Source organism: Semicossyphus pulcher, unplaced genomic scaffold, assembly GCF_022749685.1.
Source record: "Semicossyphus pulcher isolate SPU_LCO1_2020_fin unplaced genomic scaffold, fSemPul1.0.p SCAF_7, whole genome shotgun sequence".
Lineage (NCBI taxonomy): Eukaryota > Metazoa > Chordata > Actinopteri > Labriformes > Labridae > Semicossyphus > Semicossyphus pulcher.
In genome coordinates, this window is record NW_027211748.1 from 3,156,336 (window position 1) to 3,173,674 (window position 17,339).

A 17,339-nucleotide genomic window follows, 5' to 3' on the forward strand; every position below is an offset into this window, starting at 1 on the left:
GACTGGATGGGCCGAGAATGGGATAGAAGGAGATGCAGGATAGAGACAGGCAAAGAGAGCAACAACAACATATGTCCTTGTTACATGAACAACAACAGGTAATACATGCTTATGGTTACAGTGCCAATAATAGTGGTACACTAGGGTGAAGATAGCAAAATAAATAAATAAATAAATTAGCGAGAGAAGCAGAGTAATGATAAAGGCTGAGGTAATCGTAATTGTAACAGTTGAAGTCAACAGGTCTACTATTAGCATTAGCAGCAACAATAATGATACTATGGGGAAGGCTGATGTTAGTAGTTGTTGCAGTCGAGCAGGTCCACAGCAGCAGGTGGTCTGCAGCAACGATCCCCAGGAACCTTCAAGACAAGGGAGCACAAGAACTCCCGGGAAGATATGTGGTTAGTAATGTTAATGGGACCAGAAGATACAGAGTTAATGAGCTGCATTAATATGACAGAGAGAGAGAGAGGGAGAGAGAGAGAGAGAGAGACACAGAGAGCCAGAGAGGGAGAGAGACAGAGAAACAGAGAGAGAGGGAGAGAGAGAGAGAGACACAGAGAAACAGAGAGAGAGAGAAGCTCAATTATGACAGAGGTGTCATAATTGATTAATTTTTGTCCTCCAATTTGATTAGAACTGAAAAGCAAGGACTCCAGGAAGAGTAGCCACAGTTAAACAGTCCAGTGTCTAATGGTGATCTAAATTCAACTTAATACATTATCTTCATATGTCCTAAATTAATGCATAGCCTGAATTATGGTTTTGTGGATATAAGCTGTACCTCCACCCCTCCTTTATTCTCTGCTCATACTTAATACTGTTCTACTGTGCATATATCCTGGTGTACTCATATTACCCCTTACAAGTTTCCCTTCATGGGTTGATAAAATAATATAAATGTGTAATATACGGTAGTAAAATGTTATATATACTCTGCAACACCCTGACCCTTTTTTGCTGCTGAATGCTATTTAGTTATCTAATTCTTTTACTAATTGTGTTTTTGTTGATAATTAAAAGGAAGCGGGACAGCACCTCAGAGCTGCTCCATCTCATGGAGAGGGCGGATGAGCGGGAGGAGAGGCTCCTGCAGCAGAGTCAGGAGATGCATGCCTTGCTGATGCAGAGGCTGGACAGGATGGAGGCTGAGGTGCAGGCCTTCCTTGGGCTAATGGGCCGCATTGTGGCGGTGATGGAAGCCAAAGGCAGGCCAACATGATTGCCACATTTACAATCCATGTTGCATAAAGCTTGTACCATTTGTATCAAAGTTATTTTTTAAATAAAAATGAAACAAGACACCTGTCTGTGATTCAGTGCATTTTTAATCAATAAAGAAACAATATTGATTTCTTCAACACAAAGAGAACAGGTTTGCTAGACTGTGTAGTTACCCCCATGCTACTCCTGACCCAATCACAGATGTGATCGAAAGACTCCCGAGACACGGGGAAATTCTGAATGAATTGTTATGCGTTGAAATCCGGAACAATTGTGTTTCACCAGTGGCGAGATCGTGGATGTGTGGATCGCCATCAGCATCAAGACTGTCTATAAAAAATTAAATGTAGTTTAAAATTACTGCATTTGTTTAATAGACACCAGTTTAGTTGATGCTAAATAATAAGCTCATCGTTGTTATTGTGAGGGAAAGATGGCGCTAGCACTGCTGGGAAAGGCGGTCATGTTTAGAGTGATGTCATGGCGTGGCTCTTCCACAGGCTCTTGTAGGTGGAAAAACAAACTGGTGTCGAGTTGGTTCGCAAGTTGAATCAGCTCTAAATCAGCCCAGAGTTAGAACCAGGTTTGTGTTGGTCGAAAAGGGGTACCAGCTCACTGTGCCAGCCTCCACCTGTCAGTAGATCACCAACTTCTTGACTGACAGGAGGCAGCAGGTGAAGCTGGGAAACATCACATCCAGCACCCGGATAATCAGCTCTGGAGCCCCCCAGGGATGTGTGCTCTCCCCACTGCTCTTCTCCCTCTACATTAATGGCTGCACCTCAGGGGACCCCTCTGTTAAACTCCTGAAGTTTGCAGACGATCCGGGACGTTATCCGGGAGGGAGACAAAACTGCTTACAGACGGGAGGTGGATCAGCTGGTCCTCTGGAGCTGTCAGAACCACCTGGAGCTCAACCCGCTCAAGACTGTGGAGGCAACAGTGCACTTCAGAAGAGAAGCCCCCCTACACCCCCCCTCACAATCCTCAACAGCACCGTGTCTACTGTGGACATCTTCAGGTTCCTGGGATCCACTATCTGTCGACCTCCCATATAGACACCATCAGGAAAAAGGCCCAGTAGAGGATGAGACGGCTCAGGAAGTTCAACCTGCCTCAGGAGCTGCTGATCATGTTTTACTCCGCCATCATCCAGTCTGTTCTCTGCACGTCCATCACTGTTTGGTTTGGATCTGCCACTAAACAGGACAGACTGCACACACAATCTGCAGAAAAAATCATCGGGGCTGACCTGTCCTTCATCCAGGACTTATACCGCTCCAGGGTCAGGAAGTGGGCAGGTAACATCACTGCAGACCCCTCACACCCCAGACACACACTGTTTGAACTCCTCCCGTCCTGCAGGCGTTACAGAGCACTGTACACCAAAACATCCAGACACAGGAACTGTTTCTCCCCCAGGCTGTCTCTCTGATGAACACTGAACAGTCAGCATCAGAACAATCAGTGTGGGAAAACCCTGTCACCTGTAGGTAAGACTCTCATTGTATGGACACACATTTTATTCATGTAAATATCATCCGTCATCTGGAACGAATCTATGCACTGTGTTTACTGTAAATGCTGGAAACTATCTACCTCATGTAAATGATCCAATCTGTTACATAATTACATACTTTTTAAAATCATATTATATATTTCAGCATCGTTGCACTCCTCATATTTGCACTATTGTTTTTCGTAGGCGTGGCCAATAAAGCTGATTCTGACATACTGTTGTGATAATAATAGTACTTAATTAAAATTTAAACTGAAAACGATAAGCCGACACTAATGATTTACGCCACCCTCCAGTCCGTCAGGTGGCGTTCATTAATCTGTACGCTTGTCTACAACCAACAACAGATCCAGAGAAGAAGAAAAAGCGGAAGTGTAGAAGCGAGGAAGTGGCAGCAGCTCTGCAGACAGGACAGTAACGTCACATCAGCGAGTGTCTATTAGATAACCTTTCTGTGTTCTGCAACATGTCCAAAAACACGGACTCGGCCCGGTTCAGGAAAGTCGACGTTGATGAATACGACGAGAACAAGTTTGTGGATGAAGACGAAGGAGGAGAGAACCAGAGCGGTCCGGACGAGGCGGAAGTAGACGCTCTGCTCAGACAATATCCTTTAACTTTGACTTAATTAATTATAAACAATAGATTCTACACTAACATAGACTTCATACCGAGACACTGACAGAAACTTATGTCAGGGCTCCCTGCACACCTCTGTTCTGTTCTCATGTACACCAGCTGAGTGCTAAAACAAGAGCAAAATGTGGATTTAAGTTCCAGTTGAGCGCTATATTTGGATAAATTAAGATTAAATCTAAACCATGTTGTTTAAACTGCAGCCAGGAGCCGTTATTTACTTTATGTGTGCAGTTTGCGGAACATTTCCGTAGAGAAGCTCTCGTTTCCGGGTGTCGGGTCCCAGGAGGGTGTGGTCGCTCACTTTTTAACAGTAAATTCAGTTCAGAGGTGAAGTTCCAGCTGTAACCAGACTGCAGCATCAATTTCGTGTTTGTGTTTTGGTGCATAACAACTTACTTTAGCTGTGTAATGTGAGCATCACCTGGTCTTTCTTTAATTCAAAATATAAAACTGCACACTGGATTCATGCAGTGAGGAGCAGGACTGTGTTGTGACAGGACTCATCTCTTTGTGTTTTAAGCAGAATTCAGGTATTTATGAACCTGAGCCCTATTTTTATATACTTAGGTTTTAGCTCCAGTAGATGTGTTCATCCTGCAGCAGTGAAACAGGCTGTAATGGCTGCAACATAATCCTTGATGGATCAAAGTGCGTCCAAAGTTCTTGTTGTTTCCACTGACAGGATCAGATTGTTATTCTAAGTGTGTGACAACATTACAGAAAGGATCCCTACAGAGAGAGACCTTTTTGTTACAGAGGAAGAGGATTGTTTTTCACCATTCATAAAAACACTGATTTTACCTGATTAAACACAGGCGCTGCTGGTCTACTGCTGCCTCCATCAGTTAGTTTGAGTTAATAAGTGTTACACAAATAGAATGTTGGATCCAATCTGACACTAACCTTGCTAACCAAGATAGTGTTAGCGTTAGTTGTTTGCTTCCTCATTGCCCCCCTCACTTCAGGCTATAAGAAACTATGATTGTGTCTGCTAAACTCAAGGCTTCAAACTAATAGTCCACAACCTAATGATGGATGCCATGGGGTCTAGGTCCACTTATATACAGTCAATAAAAAAAGCACTCAGGCGCTGCGCTCATTTTGTATAATGGTAGAGAAAACCCTGCTGTTTGTTTTGGCCAACATGTTGGTGACATTCTGAAGTAAACAACTGTTATAGTGATGCTGTTAAGTAATGCTTGCTATTTGTGAAGCGGTGGTGGTAGTAGGATACGTTGCTCACAGAGAGACCACATGATTCCTGTTCAGTGCTTCCATTCAGTTTTCCATCCATGCAGTTTTAAGAGTTTGTCTCATCTTCCTGTGCTCATTCAGTGGAAAAAGAAATGCGTGTGTATCTGTGTGTCCTTTGAAACGGTTTCGTCCTTGACTGTTTTTTTCACGGGGAACATGAATGCAGCTCTCCAGGCAGTGCTGAAGAATCCCCCCATCAACACCAAGAACCAGAACACCAAGGTATCAGTGTTTGTGCAGTAATCCTCTTTAACAAGGTGATGGTAGTGTTCTCCTCGGCTAGTATTAAAGCTGGAGTTCTTATGTGTGTATCGTTGTCATACTGCATGCAGCAATTTTTTTACTTGGGGTCATAATTTAATAGTATTAGTGGGGTTTAGTGGGGTTTCTCTTAATTTGTAAAAACTACATAGTAAACAAACATTTTATGGGGCAAAGAAAACCGTACGCAAAAGTAGGGATGGGTCTGTTTTTCAGCCTCTTTGTAATTGAAAATGTTGGTATTGGTTGTGGTACAGGAAATAGTCAGATCTGAAACCATCTGTTTCACAGGTTTAAAAAATATTAAATATTAAACATTCTCCTGTAAAAAAACCTATTTTCACCTCATCTTAAAACTCAGGGGAAAAACGCATCAGATTTATGCATGTTGGTCCTGCAGCCTGCAGAGTTTTATACTTGGGGATAAAACAAAGTCAGCTGCAGGAGAATATCCAAGTCATCCAGCTACATGTTGTTTAACATACGGTATCCCTCTGTGTTTGTGCGTGTGTGTGTGTGTGTGTGTGTATGTGTGTGTGTGTGCGCATGTTTAGGACCGGGCCGAGCTGCTGGTGGTGCGGGTGCTGAGCAGTTTTAAGAGCAGTGACATCGAGAAGGCTGTGGGCTCCCTGGACAAAGCTGGAGTGGACCTGCTGATGAAATACATCTACAGAGGCTTCGAGAAGCCAACTGACAACAGCAGCGCCGTGCTGCTGCAGTGGCACGAAAAGGTGTGTAGTCAGCAATAATGATACAGAGAAAGGTTGTTTTCTAAACATATTTTTTTATATAGTAAAAAAACATCCTTTCTCCATCTTTCAATAGTTTGTGACTCTCCTGTTTGACCTGCTGCTCCCTCCTGAGACATGCTCCTTAAAAATATCGAAAGGCTCAGTAAACCTGTAACAGCTGCTCACTCTAGTTTTTATGAGACGTTTCAAAACGTTTTTTTTACGGATACCTGATCTTGTTTGTCATACGGTACCGAGCACTAATGTAATCCCAGTGTGACTAAAAAATAAACGTAGTATTATTTAACACCTGTAGGCCTTTACTACTAACCTTTGTTTCGCTGGTGTGACTTCCCAGTGTTGAATATCGACACATTACTGCCTTTCTGTGTCTGAACCACTTCATGAGTGACAAAGAAAAGTTGATTTCATGTGTTCCAGAGTAACAGTATCAGATCAGTGCATAGACTGATGCATTTACCGACAACTAATCTCACATTTTAGGGAGCATCAGAGGCATTACTGAGGAAATGGTGCATTTGTTGGGGACTATTTTCTGCTGTGCATTAATCCACATTTTGTACATTGAACATTTTCTCAAAGCTTACAGAATGCTGCAGTACACTGGACCTGATGTCTGGCTTTAATGTGTGTGTGTCCGCAGGCTCTGGCCGTAGGAGGTGTGGGCTCTATAGTCCGAGTCCTGACTGCCAGGAAGACCGTGTGATGGTCCCAAAGAGTCCAGCTGGTGACAGATGTTAGTCTGTCCAACACGCGGTCACGGAGCTCAGGGACGAGCCTCTTCTTCTTCTTCTGTTTTTATTTTTATACTGAAGCTGAGTGTCTTTCTTTCTTTCTGCATCCACACTCACAGCTCTGGGATTCAGAGGAGCTGGCAGTCAGGTGGGCAGGGAGGTGCTGGCACCTCACACTGTCTCTCCCTGCCAGCCGTGCAGAGAGAACAGACACATTTCAGACGCTTCCTCAAACACTTTCAACTCTGCGCTCCTTCAGACGGCTCCACAGCTGCTCTGAAGCCTCTGCTGGCTCCTGCAACTCCTCCTCCTCCTCTGAAGCTTCTGGGTCGTCCAGGTTTAGGAAGTGGAAAAGATTGCTTTCAGATGGAGGGTGCTTCCCTGCATTTCTCCCAGTGCATGCTGGGTTTGGAGTTCTTTCTTTCCTGATCATTCTTTCTTAAAGCTCTTTGTTTATTTGTTTTCTACTTGCATCATGTTGTTGTGTGGGGCCTATTTCTCTTGGTTTTTATATCTGAAAAATAAAGTGCTAAACCTGAATCTGGACCGATGACTCTCCTGTCTTTTGAACTTTTATTACTTGAAAAAGACAGGACCAAGAAAAACTTTTCTTTCCACTTAAGCTTGGACACATTCAACATAATCTGAAGTTAAGTGACTAAAAGTTTCGGCAGTCATGAAACAGGCTGTAATGGCTGCAACATAAGCCTTGATGGATCAAAGTGCGTCCACTAAAAGTTCTTGTTGTTTCCACTGACAGGCTCAGATTGTTATTCTAAGTGTGTGACAACATTACAGAAAGGATCCCTACAGAGAGAGACCTTTTTGTTACAGAGGTAGATGATTTTTTTTTTAACACAAATAGACGTTACATCGCTCTCTGCAAACACACCAGACTCCATTCATAAAAACAGTGATTTAACCTCACAGGACACAGGAGCTGCTGCTGTGTAGTTTCCTCTCAGTGTTACACAAATATCGTTTTGGATCCAAAAGAACTATTAAAACAAACATTCTGATCGAGGCAGAGGTAGCCCAGCAGCTCCTGTGTTCTGCAAGTTAAAATGACGTGTCAATGGAGTCTGGTGTGTTTGAAGAGAGCGAGTCATTCCAAACCCTTTTTTTAATCTATGAATGTTTTTGACAAATGTCTCTGTTTTGTTGTCATAATGCGTTGTTGGTCCTGCCCTCACAGAAAGACGAGTTAAAACATCCTGTTTGAAACATAAATGTGTTTAATGGTTGTTTGTCCAGTCGGGGCTCCTGTGGGCACGACAGTGAACCAGATCAGATGCAGAATAAAAATAAGGCAGTAAAATAACAGCACATGTATGATACAAACACTTTCAGACCCCTCCATCTGCTACATGGAGACTGAAAAACTATGAAACATTTTACAGGAACCTGCTCGTGTGTTTCAAACATGTCATGTTTGAGGCCATTCTTTACATCCATGGGAAAATTGTCCTGTGTCAGACAACCACCTTTAAAGAGAGCAGGTTTGCGGACCTACTAAAATGGTCTTTATGTCTGTGATACTGCTAAAAAAAAAAACAACCTCCAATCACACACATTCCTTCCTCTGTTACAAAAGACATTTATAAAACGAGCAGCCACAGATATCAGACGGTTTCTTCTACAGGCAACAGATCAACACAACAGGTTCTGTCACAGCTCAGGGTGATCGCTGCTCCATTCACCTGATGTCAGTTTCACAGACTGCAGTCTCTCACACCGTCTCCATTCTTTAGTTTTATTTGAAAGACGACACAGACAGGTCAAAACAGAACAAAACGTTTAAAGAACACTTCAACATCATTGGAATAAAACAAACAGAACGATTCATCTGCTTCAGTCTCTGTAGAAACACACCTGGGTATTTAACAGACTGAACACACATTGTACCTGGAGGCATTCAACAGGTGTTTTCTCAAAGGCCTTGATTCACACTGTGATAACAGCATGCAGATCTGTGCCACATGGACAGTCTGTGTCTGACTGAGGGACTGAGAGGAACGTGTGGAGGCAAAGAAACAGCCGTGATAACTTTGAAAACCTTCTGTCTGATGTCAGCTTGTTTTCTTATCTCAGTGTCGAATCTCCAGCCGCTCAATTCAGGTTGTGCATTTCCACAAAGTTTCCACAAAATCAAGTGCAACATTTTAAGAGATGACAGAGACTGATCAAAGTGAGTTCATTCATTCTGAAACTAAAAAAAGTCTCTTCAGTCCTCTGAAGTGGTTTTTGCAGCAAAACACAGTCAGCTCTACAGTCCGTCCAGAGTCTATGATGACGAAAAGCAGCCTGTGATTTAATTAAACAGAGACTCACAGCAGAGCGGAGACGTGTTTAGCTCTGTGTGATGCACATGAACGTAGCAGCCCGAGAACTGCTGCTAAGAAGCAGCTAATGTTAGCGGCATGAAATCAAATCTGCTGTGCTGGGATTGAAGATTTTAAGTATTGTTAGATATCGCCCAGACATTTTCCAGACAAGTTTGTGGAAAAAAATACTTTGAAAAATAGCAAAACTTGAAATAACCTGAAAATATCAAAAAGTGGAATCAAACGATTAAAATCCAGACGGTCGTCAGAGCGAAATATTACGACTGTCTTAATGAATATTTAGTTTTTATTCAGCTATCTATTAAATGATCATGGCCCTTCTGGGCCTCCGTACACGTCACACCCACATGTGATCTATGGGTTTGGTTTCTGGGCATTTACAATGGTGCTGTCCTCCACTTCATGCGGCATCATTTCACACCACGTGTGCTGGACAACATGCTGATTAAAGTCAGACACACGTCACAGGGAGATCTGGGACCAAAGAGTTCACCGTTTCTCGTTCACTGCAGACAGAAAGAATATAATACACTGTTTTTACTGATTCAGAGACTCCATCCCGTGTGTGACCGAGCTGCTGTACTGATCTGCTACCATCTACAGAGAAAAGATAGAAAGAGACACAGAAAGATACAGAGAATATAAAACAGGGTTTTTCTTTTTACAAGAGTCCTTTGGAGGGTTTCACCCACCCCCCTCATCTCCTTCACACACACACGCTCCTCTCCTCCTGTCTGTGTGTGTGCAGCTGTAACCGAGTCCATGTGTGTACTTCCTACTGGTGTGCATGTGTGTGCATGTGTACGTGTGTATATATGTATGTGTCTACTTGTGTTCTTTAGTCGGAGCGAAGTAGAGCTCCATGGGTTTGTTGACCTTCCAGTACTTCTCGCTGACCAGCTCCAGGGAGAAGGACCCGTTCAGAACCTGCGGACGCAGATTCACAGTTAACAAACATCACTGAGGGTTTCCTGATCACCTGCTACCCAAAATTCACCTGGAACCAACAATTAAGCTGGTACCCACAATTCAGCTGGAACCCACAATTCAGTTGGTACCCACAATTCAGCTGGAACCAACAATTCAGCTGGTACCCACAATTCACCTCCTCCACTCCATCAAAGTGTGTTCAGAATGAGGAAGCAGTGAAGGAAGTTAATCTAGCAGTGAAGCGGTGAGAGCAATGCTGTTCTGCTGTGTGTGTGTGAGTGTGTGTGTGTGTGTGTGTGTGTGTGTACTCACAGTGAACTGGTTTCCAGCAGTAGGTATGTAGATGGTGTACTGTTTCTCTGAAGCTGCCTCCACATTAACAGGACTGGCCTCTGCGTTTCTCCTCAGCTCCTCCAGAGCAAGTCTGACAGCCAGGTACTTGGACAGGTGATCCACCGTGGCGTTACCTGACGTCTTGATGTAGCGAGGGACGAACTCCACACTGCACACACACATTCAGCACAGCATATGTACATGAGCAGGTAGCCACATTGTTAGCTTGTAGCTACTATCTCACATCCAGTCTAGCAAACAATAAACATGATCATAACACAGAAACAGCCACCAGCTGCAGTTTTTTATATACTTTGAGACCACAATTAGGCTGTATTCCAGCTGTGTGTGTGTGTGTGTGTGTGTGTGTGTGTGTGTGTGTGTGTCTACCTGTTGTGAGCATCATCCTTCTCCATCAGGGTGGGGTGTGGCCTGAACACCAGCTCTATCTCACTGGCACCTCCGTCGATGACAGAGTCCCCACCCCCGTTCTCAGCAGCGTTGTCCATGTCCAGGCCGCTGTCGTCACTCGTCTTGGTGCGCTTAATGCTCGGACCGGCCTCCTGCGGGGAGTCAAATACAGTGTTTGTACGATGGCAAACCACAGCTGTGAGACAAGCTCACCCTTCATTCACGTACGGCAATAACAAAGATTGAAATCTAAAGGTGAAGTTCGTTTATGGGTAACTGAGATATTCTTGAGTTTCCCTTTAAACATAATAACATACCTGGTTGCTGTGGACGGAAGCGTTGCTACAGTGGGAGGAGTCTCCATTGTCCTCCGCTCCGCTGCCGTTCTCCACTGTGTGTCTCTTACCGCGCTGCAGTCTGACACACACACACACACGTTATTTATTAGAGAGTTTAAAGAGTATTTGTGTGTTTTTCTGTGTGTGTGTGTGTGTGTGTGTGTGTGTGTGTGTGTGTGTGTGTGTGTGTGTGATTACCTGGTCATGGCCTGTATCTTCAGCCCCTCCTCTATGCTGTGGGACAGGGCCTGCTGGTTGTTGTGTTTGCTGATGCGGGCCAGCACTCTCTCCTGGTGGGCTTCGTACTCGTCACGGCTCGGATAAATCTTACCTGTAAAGTAAACATATTATCATCTGCTTTGTGACTTACTACGGTGTGCGTATCGATTAAACCTCCTCATGCCGACACTTACTAATCAGAGCATCAAAGTTGGGGTCTGGACGCAGCGACCTCTTGGACACCAGCTTCTTACGACAGGTGGGACACTCTTTATTACTGCAGAGACAGTTTCAGACATTCATCCACATCATTCACTAAACGTGCCAATGCAACAGTGTGGAATATGTATTTATGATGCAGTTTTATTTGTCTGAACATGTCTATTTCCATCAAACGAAAACTTTGAGTGAACCCTGAACACGGCTAACACTAAAACACTGAAACATAAACAAAAAAAAAAAGAATACAGCTTTAAAAATGTGTGAAAGATAGCTTTAGAGCCAGCTGTTGAGCACCACTCAATGGTGTTTTTAGTTAGTAACAATAACAGAGGACAGTGAAATAAATACAGTAACAACATTTTGATTTTGGCATGGTGTACATTCAGCCTTGGAGGGTGGTTTAAAAAGTAAGCCTGGTGACTGGAGATGCACCGATACCAGTATCAGGTATTGCGCGGATACTGAGCTTAAGTACACAAGTAAAACCACATCCGATATACCAGTGTACGGCTTGACGTTAGCGTCCTGTAGGCGCGGGGTAGCATTGTGTCAGCAGTTTGGAAATATTTCAAAATAAACGATGATGATAAAAGGAGGGCGGGCTGCAAAATATTCACTGCTAAACTGTCAAGAGAGGGGGTGAAAAATAGCTCCTATAACACAAGTCATTCAATAAAATCCTTTTTAACCACGGAAGTCAGGAGAAGAGCAGATCTGTGCGTTTCTCATGCTCTGTACGTGGCTCAATAAGGTCGCGACGCGTCCGTATTTCGGCACACAGTTACTATAAAGTATAAAGTACATCTCAACATGTGAATGACACGAGCAGGAGCTGTAACCTGCGATCAGTTCATCATAGTTTATAATAACACAGCGCGGGGAGGACACAGACATTTAATGACGTGGATCTGTGTTTATCACGCGGCTCCGTCTGTCTAACTGTCACTGTTAACAGACTCCAGTCTGCTGTGTAGTTCATATATTTCACTAATAAACACACACACGTTTTATATTGCTTCAGTCTGTGATCACCCGCTCCCTCCCTCTGCATCACAGTTTTTTATTATATGCTGTTTTTTAAAGCCTAACGAAGGTAAATGAGGCTCTCGCGATCCATCTAGGTTATTTTTACGTTCGATAGCACCGAGAGCTTTAAAACAATAACAGATCTACAGTCAGAGTTTCAACACAAAGCTGCCGCAAGCAAAAGAGAGAGAGAGAAAATACAGTTGTTTCACAGCGGTTAAACAACAAACTAACACGCCTACACCTCGGTACAACCCCGCAGGAAGGGACAGGGTTTACTTTTTATAGTCTGAAGTGGAGTGTGTTTGTCTGCTCCGCCATCCGTCACACCTGGAGCTCTGATACAGCAGCGACACAGCGGACTGTTCTCATTCACAGAACGACACATGAAGACGTTTTGTGACGTCCCTTACACGTCTGATAAAGATGCACAAGTTACAATAGTGTCTGTGAGCAGAGCAGAGAGACAGACAGAGAGGCAGAGAGGCAGACAGACAGACAGACACAGAGCATAGAGACAGACAGACAGAGAGCAGAGAGGCAGACAGACAGACAGACAGACACAGAGCAGAGGGACAGACAGACAGACAGACAGAGAGCAGAGAGGCAGAAAGACAGACAGACACAGAGCAGAGGGACAGACAGACAGACAGAGAGCAGAGGGACAGACAGACAGACAGAGAGCAGAGGGACAGACAGACAGAGAGCATAGGGACAGACAGACAGACAGAGAGCAGAGGGACAGACAGACAGACAGAGAGCATAGAGGCAGACAGACAATGAGCAGAGACAGACAGACAGACAGACAGACAGACAGACAGACAGACGAGGCAGGAAGAGTTTAGACGTGTCCAATATTGGGAAGCTCTCGTTTACACGTTATTAATAAATGCGGTATGCTCCTTTAGATCATTAATAATTCCAGTCTGTGAGTAACGTTAGCCTCCACCTCTAATTATATAAAAAGCTGGTGACGGCCTCCCTACCCACTGATGTATCACTCTCTCCAGCTCTGACACCAGCTGCTGGTCCCACTGTGTGCTTCGAGCCCTGAGGACCACCACAGGGACACAAAAGCTCTGCTGGTTTCCCTGCTGATTAGACTCACCCGGATCTCAAAGCCGTGATGATACAATCAGCGCAGAAGCGGTGCAGACATTCTTTGGTGGTCATTGTGTTCTTCAGCATGTCCAGACAGATTGGACACATGAGTTCGCTGTGCAGGGACCTGGGCGACACGGCGATCTCCAGTCCATCTGTGATCGCCTCCTGTGCCAGTACGAGACACAAACAGATGAAGGTTAGTACACACAGAGACATGTCTGTCTGTGGACATCAGGCCGGATGGAAGTCACACTTTAGGAGCATGATGGGGCTCCAGATCTTCACGACTATGTTACAGGGATGATGATTGAATATGTGCTGAGAGATACACCTGTCAGTGTGTTGTGTGACGCATACAAACCTGTGTAAAGCAGAGCGATAGGGGTCAGACAGTAATGCGGTATGAATGGTTACCTGTGGTGTTCTCTGCAGCTCATACAGACTGAGCTCCCAGGTCTTACTGAGGGGCTGAACCCCATTGGTCTGGACCGTCTGAGTCATCACTGCAACACTGAAACAAAATGAGATTGTATTGAAGGTCCAGGATGTAACGCTGACCTCTAGTGTTGCACTTTATGCTTGCAAATAAATGGACCACAACACTAACACATTTTTCCCTTGCTCAAGGGCACTTTCAGATTTCTCGATACATCTAGATTGTATCCAGATTGATTTTATAAATTCTGGACAGGAAAAGTAGAAACAAGACGAGATCAAAACCTAGCATGTGGATGACCGCATCAGGTCAATGTGCGATTTTTTTGGGCAATGTGTTACAAGGACTGTCCATAAGAGGCCGATGACAACGTGTTTGAAAGCGATCCAGTTTGCTCCATGATCCGCCATTGCGATGTCATGAGTCTCTCTCTCTCTACGGCTGTGTAAGTACGGTCACTCAGTCACTCAGTCAGTCAGCCACATACAGACCCATGTGTAGGCCCGACCCCGGCGGTCAGCCGAAAAAAATAAACAAAAAAGACATGAAATGCGATATTTGCATATTGGATTAGTTAGGCTCAGGATCAGATATTTACAATTATGACTCAGTACAATTAAAAAATCACAGCAGCCTCAACAAACCATGCAATTCATGCAAAACCAACTATACCTTCTGACTTTAGCTGCCATGAATATCTTCATTAATAATTAGTAATTACTGTTTTTTATATTTGTATTCTTACTGCCTGTTTCTTTTTTTTCTTGTTCTATTGAAGTCTTTTACTCATCTTTAGTCTAGTTCTGCACCAAAACACCAAAACAAATCCCTTGTCTGTGTAAACCTACAACAAACCCTGATTCTGATTCTGGTAAAGGATGTGATCACAGGTTTAAACACCCTTTCGTACGGTTCTGATTTGCTTTATTTTGCAGAACAATGTTCCAAGCAGAGGAACACCACTAAATCCATTCTACAGAAAGTCACAAGGTTTCAGTTACCAAATATGTATGCTCTGGCTTGTTATTCGTAGGCCTAATGCCTACATTCAGAAATTACTCTGACCCATAAGCTGGTACCAAAACATACATTTTTACAGTGTGTCCATACTTGGTACAACCATTTCAATCTAAGTGCAATGAGTGGATGTTTAAACAAATGAACTTTAATTTTGTTCATTTAAACCTCTATATCTTCTTGCTTCCCAATTATAGTTGTGCATTACTGAAAAAATAAAATCATACTGTGATGATTTAGACGGATATCGATTACAGTGTGATTCATATTAAGCAGAAATGAGCCTTTGTTCAACACAAATTGTATTTTCCCTGTAAAATCATGATGAGACCTTTCCTTTGGTATTCTTAAATCTGGAGCTTCTCTGCAGCACTGTGGTTTTTTAAATGTGTTACTTTGTCACATATTTTATTCTTATTTAATCTATTACAGCTTTTACTATATAGATATTGTACTTGGCTTTATTTCACCAATATTTGCATTAATTGTGCAGCCCTTGGTCCCAATCGATCAAGGACGAGTGAAAGAAGTGAATTTTCAAAACAACAGAGACAGAGTCTGAGCAAATCTGTCTCTGATAATCCAAATATCTAAATTTAGATCAACTAACGATACAAATAATTGCCTTGTGGTTATTAATCAATGCCACCTGACACCTGTGTGTGCTGCATAGCTTGAATTCATGACATATCTCAGAGTCCAACAGGGGAAGCCCAAACTGGGTACTGGGTCTGAGGATACTTGTGCTGCATTCCTGCTAGCCTTTAGAAACAGCAAAGCCAAGACTTTAGAACTTATTCATTTCAAACATGCTCTGAGACTTCTGCAGCTGTGTGTCCATGCTGCCACACGTGTGACAGACAGGGGGTGAATGTGGGGGTGGTCCATATTAAAAACACTGACTGATTAAAGGCAAACTAATCGCTACACAATAGCTCAAAAACATCAAGAAAAATAAAGCAGAAACTGAGACATGAACATTTTGGAACGTCTTCATCACACTTACACGGATTTGTTGCAATGCTATTATCAACTAATGCCAATAAACAAAGCCCAATAATGTACTAATATTATGTTACTTATTGGGATTAAACACATGTGGTATCTTATACGTATATAACGTTGGTTAGGCTGTCTCGCATAGGACATGGCTCGCGATTCAGTCATTTTAAGGTACTTCCTAATCAATTTCAGTTTTTAAAAAAACCCAGCGCAGAGATTGTGTGTGAAATCTGTGGGGCTAAGCTAATGCTACCTAGCTACCAGGGGCTAGCTATTATTCGTAACGCTACATAAATAAGCTTCAGGTATTGCAGGTAGGTAGCACAAATAACACAAGGGAACAGAGGCAGCTCATGTGTGTCCATTTCAATATCTCAACTAACGTTACAAAAAGGTTTTTATCTTAAAACAGCGAGGGAGTCGTGAGGCAAATTACTCTCCTTTACAGAGGGAAAAACAACAACAGAGAAAGAGCCTGCGCTCCAGCCTCCGGAGCTAAGCTAACAGGCTTTAAACCCTCATTCTGCCGTATTTTAACAGCTGCAAGCTCGGTATAAGGGCGGCCATTAAACACAAACACAGACGTATAATCGAAATATACCTAGCTTGTATAAAATATGATTGTTTCTCATCTGTACTTACATTTTCAGTTGTGGGTACGAGCCGATCCAGCCAGCGCGTTTGGGGGGAAGGCAATATGGCGGCTGCAAAAGACGGGTGCAGTCTGGGAAATTGAGGCGCTTTGCAAGAGGGGAAGTGGTTCCGAAAGAGAAGTGGAGCTGCTTGTATGAAACAAGAGCCAACCTATCATTGTACACATCCGATCCCCCAACACATTAAATGTTTGTTTGTGTTTTTTTTTTTTTACGTTTACGCTATATTACGTACCGACTGACTTCCCCACCTCTCTCCTCTATTTTCTACCTCACCCCTAGACATAGATGGTATGGAGTCACAGGAGTGCAATAAAAAAAGAATTTATCCGTGAAATAATAGGAATAACAAAACAAGAACACTAATTACACATTTTGATTTATTATTTTTTATGTATTCATTTATTCTTGTTTATTTCTGTCTATATTTGTTATATATTCGAACCAATTTGTATTTATTTTGCGGATACAAGATCATAATTTTTTTTATATTTATATTTACAGAAGATGTAGGATCTAGTGCTGTGCTAAATAAAGTGTGGGACATTGTACATATTACATATACATATTATACATGCAGACATGGGTTCTTCAAAACAATGCAACTGACAGAAAGGTTTTAATAGTAATTACAAACCTATGACTAGGCCCAAAAAAAAAGAAAATATCTGGAGGATAAGCTGATGAGACCGAGTTGGCTATGATGCATTAGGTGGGGTGATAGGTAACATTACTGGGGAATTACTCTACATGTATACATATTAATGTACATTGCTTTGGACAAAAGCGTTTGCTAAATGAAATTATAGCATTGTAAAAAAAAAAAAAAAAAACATTTTGCAAACTGAACTACTGCATTTAAATATATATATAATATATTTCCTGTCTCCTTCATTCCTGCACCAATTATACAGCTA

General features: G+C 42.9%; 2 protein-coding genes across 2 annotated transcripts; one reads left to right on the forward strand and one right to left on the reverse strand.

Moving 5' to 3' along the window:
• The first annotated feature begins 3,118 nt into the window (after positions 1 to 3,118).
• LOC138611499 (actin-related protein 2/3 complex subunit 5-like) lies at positions 3,119 to 6,932 on the forward strand. The gene is made up of 4 exons (XM_069684651.1): positions 3,119 to 3,352; positions 4,789 to 4,861; positions 5,455 to 5,631; positions 6,296 to 6,932. Exons 1-4 carry the CDS (start codon positions 3,213 to 3,215, stop codon positions 6,356 to 6,358), a joined length of 453 nt encoding a protein of 150 aa, XP_069540752.1. The 5' UTR covers positions 3,119 to 3,212; the 3' UTR covers positions 6,359 to 6,932.
• Positions 6,933 to 7,590: 658 nt separating this feature from the next.
• rnf2 (ring finger protein 2) lies at positions 7,591 to 16,461 on the reverse strand. Its single transcript, XM_069684650.1, has 9 exons — positions 16,412 to 16,461; positions 13,729 to 13,825; positions 13,319 to 13,479; positions 11,157 to 11,239; positions 10,942 to 11,074; positions 10,723 to 10,822; positions 10,385 to 10,557; positions 9,974 to 10,163; positions 7,591 to 9,658 (listed from the first exon to the last, which is right to left on the reverse strand). Exons 2-9 carry the CDS (start codon positions 13,813 to 13,815, stop codon positions 9,557 to 9,559), a joined length of 1,029 nt encoding a protein of 342 aa, XP_069540751.1. The 5' UTR covers positions 13,816 to 13,825; positions 16,412 to 16,461; the 3' UTR covers positions 7,591 to 9,556.
• Between the last annotated feature and the right edge of the window lie 878 nt (positions 16,462 to 17,339).

What these genes read in the sequence shown, in the direction of transcription:
- rnf2 (XM_069684650.1), bottom strand. Translation starts at nt 13,815, where the DNA reads ATGACTCAGACGGTCCAGACCAATGGGGTTCAGCCCCTCAGTAAGACC. An exon ending in ATCACGGCTTTGAGATCCGG is followed by an intron (nt 11,240 to 13,318) that starts GTGAGTCTAATC and finishes CTGTCTCTGCAG; the next exon opens with TAATAAAGAGTGTCCCACCT. An exon ending in AAGATACAGGCCATGACCAG is followed by an intron (nt 10,823 to 10,941) that starts GTAATCACACAC and finishes TGTGTGTGTCAG; the next exon opens with ACTGCAGCGCGGTAAGAGAC.
- LOC138611499 (XM_069684651.1), top strand. Translation starts at nt 3,213, where the DNA reads ATGTCCAAAAACACGGACTCGGCCCGGTTCAGGAAAGTCGACGTTGAT. An exon ending in CCAAGAACCAGAACACCAAG is followed by an intron (nt 4,862 to 5,454) that starts GTATCAGTGTTT and finishes GCGCATGTTTAG; the next exon opens with GACCGGGCCGAGCTGCTGGT. An exon ending in TGCTGCAGTGGCACGAAAAG is followed by an intron (nt 5,632 to 6,295) that starts GTGTGTAGTCAG and finishes GTGTGTCCGCAG; the next exon opens with GCTCTGGCCGTAGGAGGTGT.